Below are 21629 nucleotides of genomic sequence, written 5' to 3' on the forward strand. Positions count from 1 at the left end.
ATTTAAATGCTTTTCATGTGTACCTAAAATCTGAATACATTAATTTTTATTAATAATAAATTATTTAATATTATAAATATATCATAATATTTTAAAAATACTATTGCGTAATTTTGCTATATTAAACTATTTATATAGTTATAATTATTAAATTAAATGTAATTTATATACTTTCTAATCCTAATTTAATATAATTATTATCGGAGTCTTAATTCTTTCTTGCTTTATTTGGTTTCAATTTGTAGAATACAAGTATGACCATTGTAATGATGTGACTCAGCCTTCTACTCTATGGTCACCATGTGCCGCACTAATCCCACACACACCATACTTCTGTCTTGTATATTGCGTTCACTGCTACGTTGGATAACTACTTTACAAAGTTGGTTGCCTCTGTGCATGATGGATTCTATACGTAACGCATTCTATGCATGCTTGATGAATTCTATGTGCAGTTTGTGGATAATCCACATATGTTTATGAGCAGGGATTCGAACCACATCACACTTACTAGTGGCTGCTACACTACTCCCATGGTAAGTGTGGATTGTTCTTGCATTCCTTAGTCCATACGAGTGAAACACGCATGTACTCTCAATAGGTTGTGAGTTAGTGCTAAAGTGCAACTGTCCGAGGAAAATCATTGCCTTGGAGAGCATAGGTTGGGTTCCTTTTGGCATTCTCTTCCTTGCATAATGAAGGAAAATTTTGAGGTATTTTCCTTTCCCTACTTTGTTCTTGTGTTGCCATTCCCCACTCTCACCATCCCTTTCCCTTGCTTTGGTAAGTCATTTCAATGCATGTTCCCCCACTACAATTATTTTCACATTTGTCATGATAGCAATGATAGCAACTCCCGTTAAGATTCTAATTATACCAATTTAAGATAGTCACTATTGAAAAAAAAAAAAAAAGTGTGGGCTCGAATAAAATGATGATCACTTTTTGTAAATTAAAACAAATGTTAACTATGATCAATGTGAAAAACAAATAAGCAACGATATAATAGAATTATAAAGAACAACTGCATATAAATAAATAAAAATAGGGAAGAGAGAAATATAAATTCAAAATTTATAGTAGTTCGATCAAATCCTCCAACTTTAATTATAAACTTTAGGTTCCACTATGCTAAGACTTTCAAATAAAACCTTTAAACTTTATATTTGGATTAATTAGCTCTAATGGGTACTTAAAATTTTCCTTGAATACCTTAAGTGATGTCTTGTGTATACTTGATCTCATCTAATAAGATTTACAATAAATAAAATTTTCAATACAAATTATTAGTTCATAAATTTGTACTTAATGATATAAGGAAAACTAGGATTGATTAGATGCATAAAAGGAATGCAAGCTTATGCCTAATATGATCGAAATATTTTACTCAGATCAAAGATGATTGAATAATAGTTTGAAACCTCTTTCTTTTATAAATAAAGTATTGAGTCATTATATAAAAGTTAAAAGATCAAATTAGTCTTTAGAAATAAGTCTTTCAGAATTAGTCGTTCACATGGTCATTCACACTCTAGTTGTTGAAGCAATTAATGAGGTGCAAAGAACATTTAATGACTTTGAAAACTTTATCATAAAAAGAAGATGAAGGGGACTTGATTACTTAACTAGTTGAATGATAAAAGTGATTGCTCGAGACTTTAAGAAATTTGTCTCTAATTTAACTTCCATTTCATGTAAAAAGGTCCTTAACTCATATTTATGTTCGTCCAACAACCTAACATTCAATTACATTATCTGTGAGAGTATGAAACAATTAAAAAGCGTATTTATTTTTCAAACTCGTAAATCCTTAATTACACCTTGGAGTCCTAGCTATTTTTTAAAATTATACCTTACTTACATTAAGAACTAGGTCTTGCAAAATCACACTGATAAGATTTATTCATCTTTGTATCACCTTATACTTGTAAAAACTTACAAGATTGGAGCCACCCTAGTTGGTTTAATAAGTATTGGGTATTGCTTTCCTTTTATTTTTAGTAACAAAGCTACTATGGAGGATCATCCTCTAGAGTTGATTGTTCTTTAATAAGTTCCTCTCCCATATGCCTTCTATAATTATCCCAATATCCCTATAATGAGATATTCTCCTTTTCTTTTGAATTTGGATCCCTGTGAGCTGTGAGAATCATGTGAACTTTGGCTGATATTTCCCTTTCATTGTCCTTCTTATTCACTGTTTTAATAGGACAGAGTTCCCTCTATAAATCAGGGATTTAAATCTCTCATGGGTCCACTAAATCTCCACCATTTCCTCAATTACCCTTTTTTGTTTCTTTAATTATCCTTAAATTCCCAACCCAAACCCTATCACCTACTAATTTTGTGCATAACCCCACAAATTCCTCCATGTTCTCCACCTCCTTTAGACTATAGGTAAGTGTCCCCTTTCCCTTTTTCATGTCACCCCATGTGGGTGGTTCCTGCAACATCTAAATAGAGTGTCATCCAAACCCTTTATACCTTGGTCTTTCCCTTCCAAAAGTTGGGTTTCTAAGAGTTAAAACCAATTAATTACCTTCATGCTAACTCCATTGATAGAATTTATCTTTTGTTATTGACTTATTTGTAACATATTCCACATCCTCTGCGTCCATTTTTGGTTTGTAGCGAGACATGGACTGTACATAGTATACAAACACCATGGTCATATGGGTGTTACATATTTATGTGTTGTCTTGTTTTGTTGGCTTTCTTTCAGTCCAACCTCACCAGTCCACACCAAATGAAGCTTTGGAAGCCGTAACAAATTAAAGAAAAGGACATCATGGCAAGCTTTTTCACTTCTCTGAATCTTATTCCAAAGGGATAGGGTAGGTGTTTTAAGAGGACCATTTATAGCTCCAACTTGTGTGGTTGTTGTTTCCTTTCCTCATTTGCTTTGGATATGTATGATTTTCTAAATTCGTAAGCATCCATATCTATCACCTATTTTCTTCTCCCATTACGACTAACTTGGCTCTTTGATACCATCATAGTATTATTTAAGCTTTCTACATTTTAGCATAAATTAATTCCAACTCTTTCCACTAAGTCTACTAAAGTGCCGTTTTGAACGACTTTCTCTTTTGATTTTAGCTGAAAGTTAAAATTGAAGCCAAAGTCATGATTTTTAAAAGATGATATTGATACTATAAAAATTTTATTTAACATGAAAAACTTCTCGCTATATAGGGTGTTTAATAAAATTTAATACTTATTACTTATTAATTTAGGTTGACTTTAAGTTAAATTATACTTAAGTTGGTAACATAAAACTTATTACTTAATTTTTAAACTTAAAATTTATTTTAAATAATCAAATTAACATATTTATTCTCATAAATTATAATTAAGGTAAAAGAAGTTAAGTAACAATAAAGGTTGTCGAGAAGTAAAAGAAATTGTGGAGATAATTAAGACAAATGAGAGCAAAAAAATAAAATAAAGATGTGAACTTAAGAATAAATTAATTATTTTTATGTATTATTTAAAATTATTTTTGACTTTAAGTTATATATTAAATTATTCTATTAAATATATTTAATGAGTTAAATTAAGTTATTAAGTTAGTTTATCAAATACCTACCAAGTCAAAATAGAACTTATAGAAGAAGCAATATTTTTCTAATTTTCAGATTAACTTTTTATTTAAGTTATAAGTTTTTTTTTTAACAATATTAATAAAATAAGTATAAAAGCTTTTGTCGAGCTTAAAACAACATTTTTACCTTTTTGGCTTCCCAAAAATCGATTCAAATGGAACTCATAATTATTTAAAGAGTCGTGGAACAAGATAATCATACTCCCATCATAAGTCACTAGTCGATTTGAAGATAGCCTAACTTGATTTAGGTTGAATTTGCGCCAAAACTTTAAGCATACCATTGAAATGCGGCTAACCCAAGTAAGAGTCGAAAGGGACTAGAAATGAGATAATTAGGTTATCCATCCTGATTTATACCACTATTAGCAGTGCCCAACATGATGAGAAATGGACTCATTTTCTCAATCAAGTGGGAAGTTGGCCGAGAAACAAAAAGGGTCCTGACAGCAATACAGTGAGCGTCGCATGTGGTTCTCCTTCATCCGATCTTCCCATCAATCCTAATGGCTTTAATTCTCGATAAATACGGATTTAATACAAAAGAATCAAACCTTAACGCAATAATAAACCTCACATTTAATAAAAAGACCTCCATGGAAATGGCTTGGAGGAGTGAAATGATGGGAGAAAGAGACGGGGGGGCCACTCAAAAAAGGCCAATGTTTGATGTGATGGGACCTCACGTAGCGTACCATATAGCATAGCCGTGAACAGATAAGAAGGTTTCTTCACAAAAAGCTACTTCACGTGCCCATTGGTCCTACTGACTCTCATGTTTACCTGCAAAGATGTATGCGTCTTGCCTGTATCTCTCCCCTCTGTATTCTATTTGTATACCTACATAAAATTAAATACAGTGATTCGAAATTGAATTGAATGCTGCCCATTACCCATGAATGATTGAAAGAAAAAAGGTTGACATCATTGGTATTAATTGCTGTAGCATCCACCCCAGGTGAGTCTAGACTAAAAAAAAGAAGCATAGTGGGCATTCGGACTGTCACGGGTATAACAACTATTTCACCCCCTTTTGGTTTCTTTCTGTGGTTTAATGAGTATTCCATGAGTGGGTTTCTTCTGTAAAATGTAAGTCAAGCAAGTGCCTTGTTTTCACACTTTTTTGCTAGTTCTAGTGTTCCAATTTTGCATGATGGAAATGAAGTGATTGATTGGAAGTAGTCCTTGCCATGCACCGTATGAAATCAAGATTTATGTACCTTCAAGATTATTAGGACCTTTCAAAAGGATTCGTGAATAATAATTAAGTTAAAAAATAGGAATCCAACATGACTTAATCGGGTTTTAAGACGATGAATTAAATAGGTTACGATTGTAATAATATCAAAGATGTTGAAGTATGTGACTCATATTAAATAAAAGATATATGGAGAAAAATGGGTAAATGTTAGAGCTTAGTGATAGTATTTGTCATTCAAACTTGTATTTTTATTGTTGTGAGTGAATAATAGGTTGTGAGGTGCGGTGAGCAACGCCCTCGTGATATAATTTAGAGGTATTTTTGGAATTTTATTACTTAATAGTTAATATAAATATCCTATTATATAATTCTAATTTGATACATAATGAAAGTCTTTTTTTCTGTTCTCGTAGGTAATCTATTGAACCATGTTAAATTTACGTGTTTTTCTTCTCTTCGTTTCCTTTAATTTTCACCATTAAACATAAAACAACAAAGGAATAGTATTAATTAGGAGTGGAGGTTGAGTGAACATGGTACTTAAATCAACAGAACCCTATCCAAATCCACTAAGAAATGAAGCCTAGGATTCTTGGAAAGGTGATTAGACCAACGGGGCAAATGGCCAATTGCGTTACGAGTCCATGCATTTTTTGGTGCCTCAAAGATGGATAATGGTCCATAATTTAAGCCATGTAGAATACTCCTCCAATAATGCCGGTGAGAAAAAGGGACAAGTGGAGTTGCAATGTATAAATGGGAAGGAGTGAAAGGTTGATTCTACCCACAAAATTGATGGCAGCAGTGAGAGACACGGAGACATGCGAAGCATTGTCGGGTGAGGAAGCGGTCGGCAGAGTCTGAGACCCCCCAACGTGCCCCCTAGCCGATTCCATATCTCTCCCACCTCCCCTTTGCTTCTTACTGCCTTTGTTTTCTTTTGCTCCTTTTTTTCGTTTCTCCCTTTTTTTTTTTTCTTTCTTTCTTTCTTGCCAACCCATTTCCAGTCTGTAATTTGGGGGATTCAAGAGGAGATATTCTGGTGGGTACTGTGAGAGTCCGAGAGGTAGATGATTGGGAATTTGTTTAATCCGGGCAAGTGTTTTGTTTTGTTTTTGGAAAGCATAGGAATACGTGAAGTGCCATGTGAATTATAGGTGTGGAGGGATGGGCAGCACAACCCCTTTTCGACAATCATTCTCTTTCTCTCTCTTTACTTTCTCTCTTTTCTGATCGGCCTTTTCGCCATTAAAAGTCGTCTTCTCGTCTCGAGGAAGAACAGGAAGGAGAAGCAGACAACCAAGGTCAGTCGTATAGCTACCTTCTTTCTTCCGTTTGAAGTCTTGCAGAAAAGCGGGATTCTATTTCAGGTACTTCTCTCTCTTAATTTTTTTGATCTTCTTTGATTCTTCAGCGATTTCGAGAAATTCTCTTTCTAGCCGCTGGCAGCTCCAGTCCCCTTTTGCTGCTAAAATCAATGAAAACATTCTGTTTGATTGCTCAGAGAATATAATTAAGATGGAAGAAGTCTCCTGTTATTTTATGAAACAAACATGCACCACCAGAAAACAGAAATCCACATATCTTCATTTCCCCCCTTTTTCCTCCATTTTCTCGGGAAACAAAAACAAATAATTTTATAAGCACAACACGCAGCTTCTCTGAATTTTATTTCTTGAATTAAGTCTATGGTTAGGTGCTTGTTGCTGCTTCAAAATCTGTAAAATACAGCTTAAAGAAACTGCAATTCCGGTTATGCTGTCTTGATACACACTGTCTCAGAGTCTGTCTCCGTCTGTGTCTCACTATCAACACAGCAAATGCATGTTGATGTAGTTGGACCGCTTTAATTATCGAACTACTCCTGCTTTTGGAAGCAAATATGGCAATTTCAAAAGTGCTTTTATCGTTTTTCTTATTTTCATGTTCACACCAGGACCCATTTTCCTGAATTACCCCCGCAAGCGTGAGGTGAGGGAGCTTCCAATCCCTCATCAGGCCACCACTGACATTAATTCGTTGAGTAGAGCAACTTGGAATGACCAAAATACCCTTCCCCTCCTCCAAAAACATCTCTCTTGCTCAGCCTGCCTATCACAGTCCCCTCCACCTTCTCTCACCGAAATCAATGGCGTGAATACAATTCTCTTTGATTATGAGCTTGTTCTGGTTGATTTATGCTATTTATGTTTGTGTGTAGAGATGGAAGCTTCGGATGATTCAGCGAAGTCGCCTTCACTCATTCCACCATTGCCCAGAGACTCGCGGGGCTCACTCGAAGTGTTCAACCCTTCCACCTACTCTACCAGACCCACCAACCAGGCGTTTCGGCCACAACCCACCTGGAAAAGCTGGGCAGAGCCGCGTGGGACTCCTGAACGAGAGGGTTCTCCCGAGCTATCCTCGAAGTCAGGTCGCTCCGCCGACGAGATCACCTCATGGATGGCACTCAAGGAGCCTTCCCCGGCACCTCCGTTGCCCCTCGCCCAGAAGTCCGTATCCCCCGCGTTCAACGTCCAGGACGACACCCGCCAGAAACCGACGCGGAAGACCCAGCTGTCCGGCGAAGTGGACAATGCCGCGCAGCGGGCGGCGGAGTGGGGACTGATGCTGAAGACTGACACCGAGACTGGGAAGCCACAGGGGGTCGCAGTGAGGACTTCCGGCGGCGACGAGCCCAACTACAAAACCGGGACCTCCAGGAGGAACTCCGGAAACTCAGTGCGGAGCTCAGGAGAGATGTCGGACGAGGGCGGTGCTGGGAAGGACAGAGCGTTTCCGAGAGTTTCAGAGGACTTGAAGGATGCATTGTCAACCTTCCAACAGACGTTCGTGGTGTCGGATGCAACCAAACCCGATTATCCGATCTTGTACGCGAGTGCCGGTTTCTTCAAGATGACGGGTTACACCTCCAAAGAGGTGATAGGGAGGAACTGGTAAGTCTTAACTGTCACTTTGTGTCATAAGACTCATAAAGGTATTAGATCGAGAGTGGGGCATTTAAGACACTTGGTTGCTTTTCTTTTGTGGGTTCGTGGGTGTAGTCGGTTTCTACAAGGGTCTGGCACGGACCCAGAAGATGTGGCAAAGATTAGGGAGGCGTTGCATGCGGGAAACAGTTACTGTGGAAGGCTGCTTAATTACAAGAAGGATGGCACTCCCTTTTGGAACCTTCTCACCATTTCCCCCATCAAGGATGAAAATGGAAACGTCCTCAAATTTATTGGGTAAGTGAGTCAGTCTTTCTTTTCGTCTTTTTCTTTTTTAAAATTAAAACCATTAGTTTATTTGATAGAATTTATTTATTGCATGACAGTATTGCCATATATTGTTTTGCATGGGAGGAATATTATTTTGTTTTAAAAATAAATTCTGAGATAAATGGTGCTACAATTGGGATCTTTCGGACAATGCTGCTAGTCCCCATCAAAAAAGGCCTAAATCCCAAGTGGATGGTACCATGTGGCCTACCATCAATAATCTAATTTGGCTCACTGCATAGTCCCAAGAAGAACTATAGTCCTATCATTTTGAGTTGATTGATTTTCTATTTCAAATATACCCCCCAAATATAGTTGAATTAAATTATCTTAACCATTCTATTTACTGCCCCCAAAAATCCTTAGAAGATATTCTAAAAATGAACATATAAAAGCAAGCATGATTCAAATGAAAAAAAGGAGAATAATTGGTATTAATAATCCAGTCACGTACCTTGGCTGGCTTGTGAATCCTGACCCACTTTATAGGGACTAGCTATGTGTGTCCCACTTTGTAGTGACTAGCTGTATGGGTCCCAGAGCATTCACTAATTGCATCAATACCCATTAGACCAAGGGCACTTGGAGTGTCGATGGTCCATCATCCTTCTCTCCAGTCATATATTCCCACTTTATTTTGGCCTAAGTTCCAAAAGAATTGTCAGCTTCTTTGGCATTTGCTTAGATTCAATACTGCAGTGATGGAATGTGGGCCTTTCTGTGCTTTGATAAAGAAGCCAGACTGGTGAACTATGGAACAGCATCTGATTGTATGGGAGATGATGGGAAATTTTTTCAGTTTTATTCTTATTGAGGTTTAGGTATTGGATGGTGACTATCTCACAGACTCACAGTAGGGTGATTTATATTTGATTTTTGTTTGTATGGTGATTTGGCAGAATGCAAGTAGAGGTGAGCAAGCATACAGAGGGGTCCAAAGAAAAGATGACTCGCCCCAATGGGCTGCCAGAATCATTGATTCGTTATGATGGTACTGCACATATTCTGCCAATACTCTTTATTCTTTTTTGGAGTTTTGCCCTTTTTGTTAGAGCACATGATTCTTTAAAGAACTGGCGAGTAGCAGGGCTTTGTTTCCTGTGAATGATCTGCTGAGTAAAGTTGAACAGTGGACAATTCAACAGAACTAGTCCAAATAGCTGAGTTTGGAAGAAAGATAATACTTTTTGTTCTGTTTGATTGTAATGGAGAAAAGAAAAGAAAGTATGATGGTAATTTATTTACTGAATAGTAGGAAGAAATAAGAAAAAGTAACATCGTAGAAATAAAAAAAAGAAAAAAAGAAAAAAGAAAAAAATGTACGAGTCAGTTTGAAAGTAGAAATGAAAATAGTATTAGTACTTTTTTTTTTTTTCCAGAAATGAAAATATTGGAAGTGTTTGTTTTTGGATAGTTCTCCATTGAAAACAAGGTTGAGCCTTTGAAAAAAAAAAAAGTTTTATTTTAAAAGAATCCATTTTAAGGAAATATTTCCAAAAGCAGATTTTAAAATATGCATTTAAAAAAAGAAAAATTCTATGAGCCAGCTTGGAAATGGAAATCAAAATGGTATTAATATATATATATATATATATATATATATATATATATATATATATATATATATATATATATATATATATATATATATTTTCCAGAAATGAAAGTATCGGAAGTGTTTGTTTTTAGATAGTTGTCCATTGAAAACAAGGTTGAGCCTTTGAAAAATGCAAAAAAAAAAAAGTTAATTTAAAAAAAAAAAATCCATTTTAAGGAAATATTTCCAAAATCAGATCTTCAAATTATGCTATCAAATACAATTTCAGTTTTATTTTCATTTTTCTTGCTTTCAAAGGAAGAAACCAGGTCTTATTTTCACTGTCAAACACACCCTGTACACTCCCAAATTTCTAAGGTTATGTTTGATCAGTGATAAAAGAAAAAGGGAAAATTTCACTCCTAAAGAACTTGTTTACATGTGTCATTCTTCAGTCTTAGGTTGCAAAGAATTGTTTTACTATTTTTAAACAAATAGCTATCAGATACAGGGGTTGATAAGACATGATTTCTATTTGCCATTATGATCATATTGTTATAGTGTAAACAAGGTATTTGCATGATATGAAATTGAAGCTGTCTTTTGTGAGGCTGAAACCAAAAGGGAAGCTAGTTTACACTTGTGCTATCTTTGTGCTACCATAGAAGATGAAATATTCTTACATTTTTAAAGGAGATCAAAGAACTTCTTCTCTTTTTCATCTACAGTGGAAGATTATAGAATTTATGATCAACAAAGCTTTAGTCCATTGTGCTACAAAACAGACATGTGGCTTACATAGAAGCTTTTCCTTGATATTATTCTCTTGATGCATGCATAAAGGATTGCTCAAGAACTCTGCATCAGTGTGATTGTACAGAGCAGCAAAACCATTTCAGACATTCAATTTTATGCAGGAGTCATATTGTTTAGTTGCATTTACGGCAAAACGTATAAGACTAGAGCCATATTTGAGATAGCCTGTGTAGGTGATGAGAGGTTGAAGAAGAGCTGGTTATGATGGTTCTTATTGTTGAGAATGGCAACATATGTGTTTAGACATAGTGTATTCGTCTAATACAAATTTTGATAAATAGATAATAAAATTCAATTGAGCTACAGTACTAAGCTTGATTGAATGAATATAAGAGAAAAAAAAAGAGTTGATGAAGATAAGAATACATGGTGGGCTAGACTAATAAGTGGTTTTTGCAGCTCGTCAGAAAGATATGGCTACCAATTCAGTATCTGAACTTGTGCAAGCAGTGAAGAAACCCCGGTCACTCAGTGAATCATCAGATCGCCCCTTCATGAGAAAATCAGAAGATGGTGAACAGGAGAGACCAGAAGCTCCTGGAAGGCGAAACTCAGAGAGTGTGGCTCCACCGAGACGGAATTCACAAAGTGGTCGTAGAGCCTCCATGCAAAGAATCAGTGAGTTGCCTGAAAAGAAGCCGAGAAAATCTAGTCGCCTTTCTTTCATGAGGTACAATTTCTTCTTTTTATGAATAAGTACTTTTGAATTGCTGAAATGTGATGTGGGCATAAATGTTTTTCCATCTTTTATATTGGTTTATGCATTTTCACATTTGACACTGCACTCCAAAAATGCTCCTATTCAGCATAGGCCTTTTGTTGTTGCTTTAGGATTATGAGGAAAAGTCAAGCCCACACTGAAGAATTTGATACTGAAGTTCTTGTGGATGACACCTCCGATAGTGAAGATGATGAGAGGCCTGACAGCATTGATAACAAAACAAGACAAAGGGAAATGAGAAGAGGTATTGATCTGGCCACCACGCTTGAACGTATAGAGAAGAACTTTGTCATCACTGATCCCAGACTGCCTGATAATCCCATTGTGAGAATAATACTTCAAATTATTGGTTACTGCAATCATGTTCTTTTTAAATTATGATTTGAGCATGCACATAAGAAGAAATATGGGATTTGTTTGTTTGATAGTTCTAACTTTTTGAATTTTCAGATATTCGCATCTGATAGCTTCTTGGAACTAACAGAATACAGTCGTGAAGAAATTTTGGGAAGAAATTGCAGGTAAGCTTTGAAATTCCCGTGCCTAAAGCGTGAATAAGCTTATGTGCATGTGTGGCATTGATGACTATGAAATGGGATTAATTAGGTTACTGTCATTCATTCATTTGTAAAACTAAACTTTTGGTCTGCCAGTTAAGCAAGATGGTGGAATTGATGGACTCATTGCTGTGTTGTTGTTTCTGTTTTAGCACTTTGGAATGTTTGTTTTCCTTTCTGAAACTTCAGGAACTGCATGCAAGGCATATGATGTAGTTAGGCACCTGATAGTTTAAGTTTCTGTTAAAAATGTGGCTGAGTCTGGCCTTGAAAGTTCAAAACCAAAAACCATAGAAATCAATGCCCAACACACTCCCAACCCCCTCACCCCCCACCCAAAATGACATACCTCAAACCTAGATGTGCAGAATCCCAACCATGGAATTACATGTTCCAAAAGAGACCAACAGGTGGATCAGATTTAAGTATTCTTCACTGGAATCAAGTGCTGTTATTCTGGGAATTCCAGCAAACTTCTAAAAGATTTTTCTGCATACTCTACCCTCAATTCTTTGAATTTCCATTTGAATGGTGTGAGTATTGCCCCCAAGTGGTTACCATTGACAATGATGGCTAATTGTATATTCTACTATCATCCTTGCATTAATTTGCCTCAGCAGAATGTGAAAAAACAAGATTTATTCCATGATTCGTCTGAAAAATATTCGACAATGCTGAAACATTCAATTCATTACAATTTTTTTTTAAAATTTTTATTTTTGGATTTATAGGTTCCTCCAAGGCCCTGAGACAGATCCTGCGACAGTGAGGAAAATCAGAGAGGCAATTGACAACCAAACAGATGTTACTGTGCAGCTAATTAACTACACAAAAAGCGGTATGCTTGCTTTTGCAATATCTGAATCCTGATTGGCACTATCAGCTTAAGTCTTAGTTGTTCAATTGCCTTCAAGAAGAAATGAAGAAAAAAAAGGAATAAAACGTATTATTATTGTGATTATATCAAACAAATCGTGTTTCTACTTGGAGAAAACATAATAACATTAACAGGGTTTTCTTTAATTTTAATACTGTCACTTCCATAACTATTTTAAGTCTGTTGAAATCGTCCAGGGAAGAAGTTCTGGAACCTGTTCCATCTGCAGCCTATGCGTGATCAGAAGGTAGAATTCCCAAGACAATATTCCCACACTTTTATATAATATTGTTTCTTGTAATATGACTTCTTTGTTTCTGTAAACAGGGAGAAGTACAATATTTTATTGGGGTACAACTAGATGGAAGTGAACATGTGGAACCTCTTCACAACTGTATTCCAGAATCCACTGCAAAAGAGAGTGCAAAACTGGTATCAACTCTTGGCATTTATATTTTTGCATTTGGATTTCTTTTGAGGTTCCCAATTTTATTGATTTGTCATCATTTTCTCAAAGTTGAATATGAATACAACTAGAGTTAGAGATTAGAGTCAAGTACTTCATAAACAAAGTGATTTTTAAAACTTCTTCTTAGCTTATTGTAATTTTGTTGATGCCCACTCTAGGTGAAAGAAACTGCAGAAAATATTGATGATGCTGTGAGAGAACTTCCAGATGCCAATTTGGTAAGGTCCCAGATTGTTTGAACCTGCATCTTTATAAAAGAAGTATGTCTGCAATAGTGACAGCATTTTTTGCTTCCCTCAGAAACCAGAGGATTTGTGGAGTAATCATTCAAAGGTTGTTCTTCCCAAGCCTCATAGGAAGGAAAGCTCCGCATGGAAAGCTATCCAAAAGGTACTGTGGCTAGATAAATATAACATGCTACTTATACCACTTCATTCTGCATTCCCTGTTGTGGTCCTGAATTTTTTATTTTATTATTATACTTTAATTTAATACCAACATGCTTTCTTTAACTCATTCATTTGTTTGGGAAACCCCTGATTTGCAGATTCTAGAAGATGGAGAACAGATAGGCCTGAAACACTTTAGGCCAGTAAAACCGTTGGGATCTGGTGACACTGGCAGGTTTGTATGGTTTTTCCATATTTTGCCCATCATTTTACCTTAACTTTGTAGGCATTATGTTCTATCCTATGGTTCCTATTTTGGAACCACTGGATTTATTTATGTTTTTGGTCTAATTTGACTCCATTATAATGTGATGAACTGATGGTATGAAACTATATATCCTGTGAGTGTTGCAATCAATCATAAGGTGATGAATTGTATAACTTAGTAAAAATGGAATTTGATTTGTTTATAAATACCTATGAATTGTGGGATACAAACTTTCCTTTAACATTGACTTACCTTGTTGGTGGGGCACCCACATGTGGATGAGTACTGTTGATAAATCTTAACGGAGTTTTTCCAAACTGCCTAAACCATATAGTGACTTAGAAAGATTCTTTTGATGTTCATAAATTACAAGTAGCAATTGCTGCCAAAATGTTCCAGGTTATTAATTCATAATTGCAAGTTAAGTTGGGTGGTTTCTATAGCCAGTTTTATTTTAGGTCTTTCTAATAAAATATCTGAAAACCGAAGTAACTTGAGGAGATGAACTTATGATTTTGCTGAACATGCAAGCTGGCTCAAGAATACAGTTGCTAATCTTGACTGCTTTAGTATCAACTTTCTCACAATTTTTTGAAGGGATTTTGTTTATTTATTTTCTCAGGGGTATGATCAAGTCCTTATTCTCTCCATTTTGTTTTCTTAGCTCAAACTTTTGCTGTGTCTTGGAAAATTTAGACTCATTGATTGGTTTGGCAGTGTGCATCTGGTGGAATTATGTGGAACTGGTGAATACTTTGCCATGAAAGCTATGGATAAAAATGTCATGCTCAACCGCAACAAGGTATTCAAATTAAATTGCTGGGTTACTTTTCTAGTTAATTTAGCAGCCAGATAAGCTCTTAGAATTCCTATTGTTTACATGTATGACTACTACAGCTATGGAGTCATTTTCCAATGAGCCTTGTGTTTTTTGTTGGTTACGAGATTGAATTCAATCAGAATGATAAAATCCTATAGCCAGGCCATGAGAAGCTCTCTCTTTTTGTTTCATATCTTCAAGTAGTAGGCCAATGAAACTGCAATAATGTGACATGAGTATAAAGTTTAGATATTTCTTAGAATCTTAGCATCTTCCGTATTTCAATGGGTAACATCCCAAATTTTTTGGACTTGACCTTTCTGTGGGTTGCTCCAGCAGCCCTTCTGTTCCATCCTTTTACATATTTTATATTTTTGGAATGGAATACACAGAGACATATGACCAGTTGATTTTTTATTTTATTTTTTGGGTGCAGTTCATCAATCATTTAATTTGTGATTTCTTTCATTTTACTTCACAGGGTTCCTTTCCTTCCTTTTCTGCAGGTGCATAGAGCTTGTGCTGAAAGAGAAATTCTTGACATGTTGGATCACCCTTTTCTTCCCGCATTATATGCTTCATTTCAGGTTAGACAATTTTATAAATATAAAAAATGTAGTAGATGGATAGACACACATAATGGGTAACTGCTAAATTTAATTGTCTGATAAATAAATGCCTCTGCAAAGATGTCATTTACTTTTCTTCTTTGATACTTGTGCATCTTTTTTTCGTTATTGCCTCTGTTTCTGATACTATTTAAGGCAGCAATTGATATGAACTAATAAATAGATGCTCCATGAATGCCCTTGTTTTCATATGGACATGTTCAAATTTTAATTTTCAAATACTTTGCAGACTAAAACACATATATGTCTGATTACCGATTACTGCCCTGGTGGAGAGCTCTTCCTGCTTTTGGACAGGCAACCCACAAAAGTCTTGAAGGAAGATGCTGTGAGGTATGCATGTCAATTAGTATTGTACTGGTGCACAGAGGGTTATTGATTTGTCATTGTTGCTTTGAGCATAAGGTTTAGGACTTCAGATATCACTATTACAGTTCCATGATATTCTCTCCGTATATCTGAACCTATCATGTTTTCAAATTTGATTTGTTAGTTTATGCCAGAGTACGTTATCTGCAATATTCTATGGTCTTATCTAAAACTATTTTGAAAATGAGACATAAAATTTAATTTGGTGCATCTACGATCTTGTAGAGATGCATGCATGCACTCACTCTTTTCATATGAAAATTTATATCTAACATAAATGACACCCAGATTCCATCTTGCTTGTGTTATTATTAACAGCCATAATTATTTGATTGTGTTCTGAACTTGATCATGATATTCACACTGGTACCTACAAGCTGTTCATTGGCTTCTTGATCGTTCACTAGTGTTCACAATCTTGCAATTGATTATCTTAAGGGATAAGCCTCTATTGAATACTGTAAAAATTTTTAACACCAGGGAAGCATACTTGTGATAGTTGTGTACCATCTTATTAAATTTATCATAAGTCTTTTGAATCAGATTAGTCACAACGTTTTTAATCCTCTCAAATATGGACAAACTTTTACTGATATCATGTTTGGTCAAGTGTGCCTAGTTGCACTTGTATATTGTTTTGTGAATTCTTGATTGATCTAACTTAAAATTGTCGATGACTGTAGATTCTATGCTGCAGAGGTAGTTGTTGCATTGGAGTACCTTCACTGTCAAGGTAGATCTCATGTCTGTCATGTATATGATTTTCTCTCACTGATAAAATACATAAAAATAAATGAGATTTCTATTTTGGATATATCCAAGTTCATAGTTGCTTCTAATAATAATGACTGATGTTTCAAATTCTCTAGTCCAATTAAAACATTTTCTAAATTGCTAAGATTTTGATGAGATTTGCTAGTAATGATCTGGTACATCTCACACTTCATTATTATGCATCACTTTTCTAGAATTGTGATGGATTCAGTTAGTTAACCTTCATCCTAATATTGCACCATATAAGTTAATATTCTTATTTAATTATAGTGGAATATTTTGCTTCTCATTAAAATAGTTCCTGCTTTTCTGCATGTTAACCATTAAACATTGCATGAACTTCTCTTGTCCTTATCATGCCTCCTTTTATGTTTATTCCTTTTACGTCGAAAATGACATTTTAGATATTCAAAAGGTCTATTCAATGGAATATTTTTTACTTAGTACTTATTAGTAAAATCTGATGCGGTTGCCTGAAAAATGAATATTTTTTACTTAGTACTTACGAGTAAAATCTGATGCACTTGCTTGAAAAATATGAATCCCTAAGGATTTATCGTATCATGCTACTAGTTATATTGTGATTTAGAAAGGGGAGTACTAAAATTTTCCTCTCATGGAGTTACCTCTTTTGTGTGCCTCCTCCTGTCCCTTGCAGGTGTAATCTATAGGGATTTGAAGCCTGAAAATGTTCTACTTCAGAGCAGTGGGCATGTGGCCTTGACAGATTTTGATTTGTCATGTTTGACATCTTGTAAACCACAGGTATCACAACTATCTATTACCCAAGATTAATTTTTGGTTCAGAGAATTGAATTATATCACATAAGCAAATAGGTATATTGTGCTCGTTGCAGCTTTTGATGCCAAATACAAATGAAAAGAAAAGGCAACATAAAGGTCAACAGAACCCAATATTCATGGCTGAACCTATGCGAGCATCAAATTCATTCGTTGGTACTGAAGAGTACATAGCTCCGGTTTGTGCACTTTTAAACCTGCGCTTTATTTTATTTTTTATGAAAAGAATTTCTGGGTCTATAGTTGTGGATGCTGCCTCTGTTTACTTGAGTACAGACACATTCTGTTAATAATTGTACTCCGTGCACCATGTTTTCCCTATGCTACCCTGATCAAGCATGAGCATACAATGAATGTATTCCATTTTGCTACTTTCTCTAACATTCTAGAATTCCAGTTCCTTCGAACTCAGCTAGATCAAATCTTCATGTGTCATTCTCCAAGCTACACAAGATACCCCTTTATACAAGAATTTTTGAATTCCCTTTGGGTCTGAACTTCAATTGTTCCTGAACCAGAGACATTTTAATGAAAAGCTAAATACTAAAATATCAACTTTAGGTGTGTCAGGTTTGTAAGTTTGGTTTACACTGAATGCTTAATGGAGAAGAAGATTCTGAAAATTAAGTGTTGAATATGTGAAGGTTTCATATGGCTAAAAAGAAATAAATTAGCACCAGGAAAATGAGGGGACTTTTTTGTTTCTTAACTATCCTTTGTCACCTTGTATAGCTTTGTTTTGAAGTACTTGGTTTCTTCATCTGCAACATGTGGAAGAAGTTACTTTAGTGACCAAGTTACACATTAGTATACAACACTTCTATTCAAGTTTTATGTTTTTCTTCATTATCTCTCTAATGCTGAATGCCCATTATTTGCTGATTCTTTGCAGGAAATCATAACTGGGGCGGGGCACACTAGTGCAGTGGACTGGTGGGCTCTTGGTAATTTTTTACTCTTTTAATGAAATATGGCCACATCAAAAATCATTTGTTCTCTTTGAGATGTATTTTCAAAAGGAAAGTACTAATAAAAAATCTAATTTTTTTTTAATATAATCACTTAATTCTTCATAAAATGGACAAATAGAGATAATTACTTATCAGATAGTCAAAAGTGCCATTAGTAATGAGTCCTTATCAGTCCTTTCTGCTTTCCATGCCTTCAAATTTAAAGAATCCTCCTATAGATATAGGTTATCATCACTTTTTGCTTTGAATGATAACAAGATTCATTATTTGTTTATTTCTTCTTGCTTACCTGTTATTTCCTTAGTCAAATAAAATTACATTGACACAAATTGTTTTCTGTAAACATTTTAATCATAGAGTTTCAGTGTTCGATCCTCCCTTTTCTTTCAAGCTTGATGATTATTTGACCACTCATCCTCGTTTGAAATTTAATATTGCAATAAATCTGTCCTTTTAAAATCCATCCTCAGTTTGTTTGTTTCCTTATTGTGGAAAGAGTAATTTTTTTTCTAACCATATGCCTCATACAATGTCTATGCAATGGAAATGGAATAGAAGATTTAAATTAATTGTTGGTTCATACAACAATATTATATTTTGACTCCAATATAAATGCATAAATACTATATATGTGTGTGTGTGTTCCCTTTGTGCACTAAAACTCTTAATTTTAACTCAATACTGTTTTTTCTGATTGATTATATGTTTGCTCTTTTAGGCATTCTTCTATATGAAATGCTTTATGGATATACACCATTTAGGGGAAAGACAAGGCAAAAGACATTTGCCAACATTCTTCACAAAGATCTTAAATTTCCATCAAGTATATCGGTGAGATCTTCTACATATGTTGTCATTTTTTTTTCCTTTTTATTTCACTTCCAGTAATTCATATGAATCAAATGCCCTTGACATTCTTTCATCTTAAAATGAAACTGTTCAGAAACAGATACTTCTAAAAGATGTCCTTTTAATTTATTCCATGAAACAAACAGGAAAAACTTGTGTTAATTTTTTTTTTTTTTTTCATGTAGTTAGTATGCATTACTATGAGAAGAAGAACCATTTAGTAGTATGCTTGATTTCTTTTGAGTTTGAAGCATCCTTATTTCTTTTTGTAGTCTATCTTGGAGTCTCCTTTTGTGCCCCCTTATTCGGAGACTCCCTTCCACCATTCCCGTTATTACTCTGTTCTAGGCTTCAGGAATTATCATACTAGCAGTTTTCTCAGCAGGATTTTTAGCTATCTTGTAATTCTCATCAATCCTTTACCCCCTCATGATATTAGTATTACACATTCTTAAAAAACATTTATTTTAATTGGTATTATCAGAATATTTGTTTCTTACATAACTTCTTTTGGGACATGATGAAGATGTCTGAACATTGAAACTTATTAGAACTATGTAGATACTTCGGTTAGAAACTGAAACCTAATCATGAAGGGAAAAAGGTTTTTAATACAATCTTTACAATCAAAAGGCTAGGGCATTCAGATATTTGGTTTTGGTGCAGGTAAGTCTCAATGCAAAGCAGTTAATGTACCGGTTGCTGCATAGGGATCCCAAGAATAGATTGGGTTCGCGTGAAGGAGCAAATGAAATCAAGCGACACCCATTCTTTCGTGGTGTCAATTGGGCTCTAGTCCGCTGCATGGTAAAATCACAAACCTTATTACTGCATGAAGTTTGGATAATATCTCCAATATGAATTTCTATTATATGATCAAATTTAATTGGAACTCCTTTTAGCAAAAGAGGTACAATTGATTCAAGGAGGGTAGAATGGAAGAAACCATTCAGTAAGATAGGATGAGAAGAAACCTTTTCTCCTTCCAATATTCTAGATATCATGCACATGATCATTTGGCATTGTTGAGGTGGTGTGCTAATGATTGATTTTTGGCTCAATTTAATCCTTATTGTCACTGTTGTGTTTCCAAAAAATAAGCTGATTTGTACATTCCGGCAGCCTTGGAGTATAATACAATTTTGCCTGCAAGTGTGATTAGGTGAAATGAGTTCTAGTATTTAGTATCAATCATGGAAGCAGCACAAGGGAAACTTTGAACATCAAATGTCATTTGGTTTCCTGGAATTGCAGGCAAATTTTCATTTATGGGAATGAAACCATTATGGAAACCGGAGCTACCATGGAAAAAACTGAATACTGTCATTCATGAATCTTACAAATTGCCCTCCACATATGCAGTCATCTCACAGATAGTATGAGGAGTGGAATGAACCCTTTCCAAATTTATGTAGAACACAACAATATAATGATTTGGAACTATGTTTAATGCCTCCAAACATTTACTTTTTTCTCTTTTTGGAATAAGCACTAAGCAGAAACCAACAGAGCATGACGGAAGATGGATATTCTTTGTTATGAATTTCAGCAGTGTTTTAAAGCTGAAATCCACATTTTTGTACAAGCTAACATTCCTAAAAGAAAAATTGTTTGTCTCCATAAGTATTAGATATCCTAGAGCTATATAAGATGATGTTCTCTACTTTTCATGCATGAATTGTTATATTCTGGGTTTAATGACTACTATATTCATCAAATTTGCAGAACCCTCCTGAGCTTGATGCTCCTCCCTTGGAGACAACTGATGCTGAAAAGGAAGTTAAATCTGTGGATCCTGAACTCCTGGATCTACAAACAAATATTTTCTAAGAGGTAACTCTTCCAAATGAATACTTTTATGGGAAACATGCTCCCTTTAGGATGATTGCAATTTTCCTTTGAGACTTAAAATTATCAGCTGCAGATCTGTGTAAGCAAACTTCATGTCTCATCCAGGAAACATAATGAGAGGAAGTGGAGAACTCTTCTTGTTGCTGGGTCAAGTAGAACTTTAATTGGCATTGCTTGTGTTTCATCATCACCATTTCGCTCCATAGCTGAGCCTGGGGAGCTGCTTGTAGAAAGAAATCAGGTTCTCGATCAATGTCCTATGTAATGTATGTGTGGTGTGAGGTTCTGTAATCTTATGTTGGCTGCAACTCAAAGGTTTTTTCATTATTATATTATGTTAATTTATTCATTCAACTCTCCACTTCTCCGTCTCCATGATTAATTTGTTCATTCAGTCGGTGCCCCACAATTGTAACAGCATCGGTTACAAGTTGAAACACAACATTTAATTGAATTCATGTCTTCAGTAAATACACAGCATTTAAGTATTGAGCTGAATTTAAATCCTCCGAGGTTTTCAAAAGCTAAAATGGGGCCATCCAAAATATATTTCCCATGTCACCTTCTCTTGCTTTTGGCAACACCATGCCCCATCCCATGTGGGTACTCTGCATTCCAACTGTTAATTGCTTCCATCAAGGGAGACTATTTCAACTATTTTATCTTTTTCTTTTTGTCTCCCTCTTGCTTTCATATTCAGGGAATCTGGTAGGCATTTTCTGCTTGATTGATTGTCTTCATGTTGAGCAATTAGGGAGAAGTTTCCGAGCCCAACAGCCTGCTGAAATCATTTTAACTGTCTGCAATGGTTGCTTTTTCCCCTGCTTCACAAAATGGGATCATGGATCAGTGGGTAAAAATGGAAA

At 35.2% G+C, this 21629-nt stretch overlaps 1 protein-coding gene across 2 annotated transcripts; it reads left to right on the forward strand.

Moving 5' to 3' along the window:
- Nucleotides 1–5533: 5533 nt before the first annotated feature.
- LOC100262213 (phototropin-1) lies at nt 5534–21124 on the forward strand. Of its 2 annotated transcripts, XM_002281716.5 has the most exons (24): nt 5540–6175; nt 7006–7741; nt 7850–8032; nt 8965–9056; nt 10818–11088; nt 11250–11463; nt 11590–11660; nt 12428–12534; nt 12771–12820; nt 12901–13005; nt 13201–13260; nt 13343–13432; nt 13590–13666; nt 14417–14501; nt 15026–15106; nt 15378–15481; nt 16201–16250; nt 16950–17056; nt 17149–17271; nt 17985–18036; nt 18782–18894; nt 19579–19719; nt 20638–20745; nt 20869–21124. In XM_002281716.5, exons 2-23 carry the CDS (start codon nt 7008–7010, stop codon nt 20740–20742), a joined length of 3015 nt encoding a protein of 1004 aa, XP_002281752.1. In that variant the 5' UTR covers nt 5540–6175; nt 7006–7007; the 3' UTR covers nt 20743–20745; nt 20869–21124. The 2 variants fall into 2 exon arrangements, with proteins under 2 accessions (XP_059593423.1, XP_002281752.1); XM_059737440.1 differs by lacking the exons at nt 17985–18036; nt 18782–18894; nt 19579–19719; nt 20638–20745; nt 20869–21124 and having other exon boundaries at nt 5534–6175; nt 17129–17272.
- The last annotated feature ends 505 nt before the right edge of the window (nt 21125–21629 follow it).

This window comes from Vitis vinifera, chromosome 6, assembly GCF_030704535.1.
Source record: "Vitis vinifera cultivar Pinot Noir 40024 chromosome 6, ASM3070453v1".
Lineage (NCBI taxonomy): Eukaryota > Viridiplantae > Streptophyta > Magnoliopsida > Vitales > Vitaceae > Vitis > Vitis vinifera.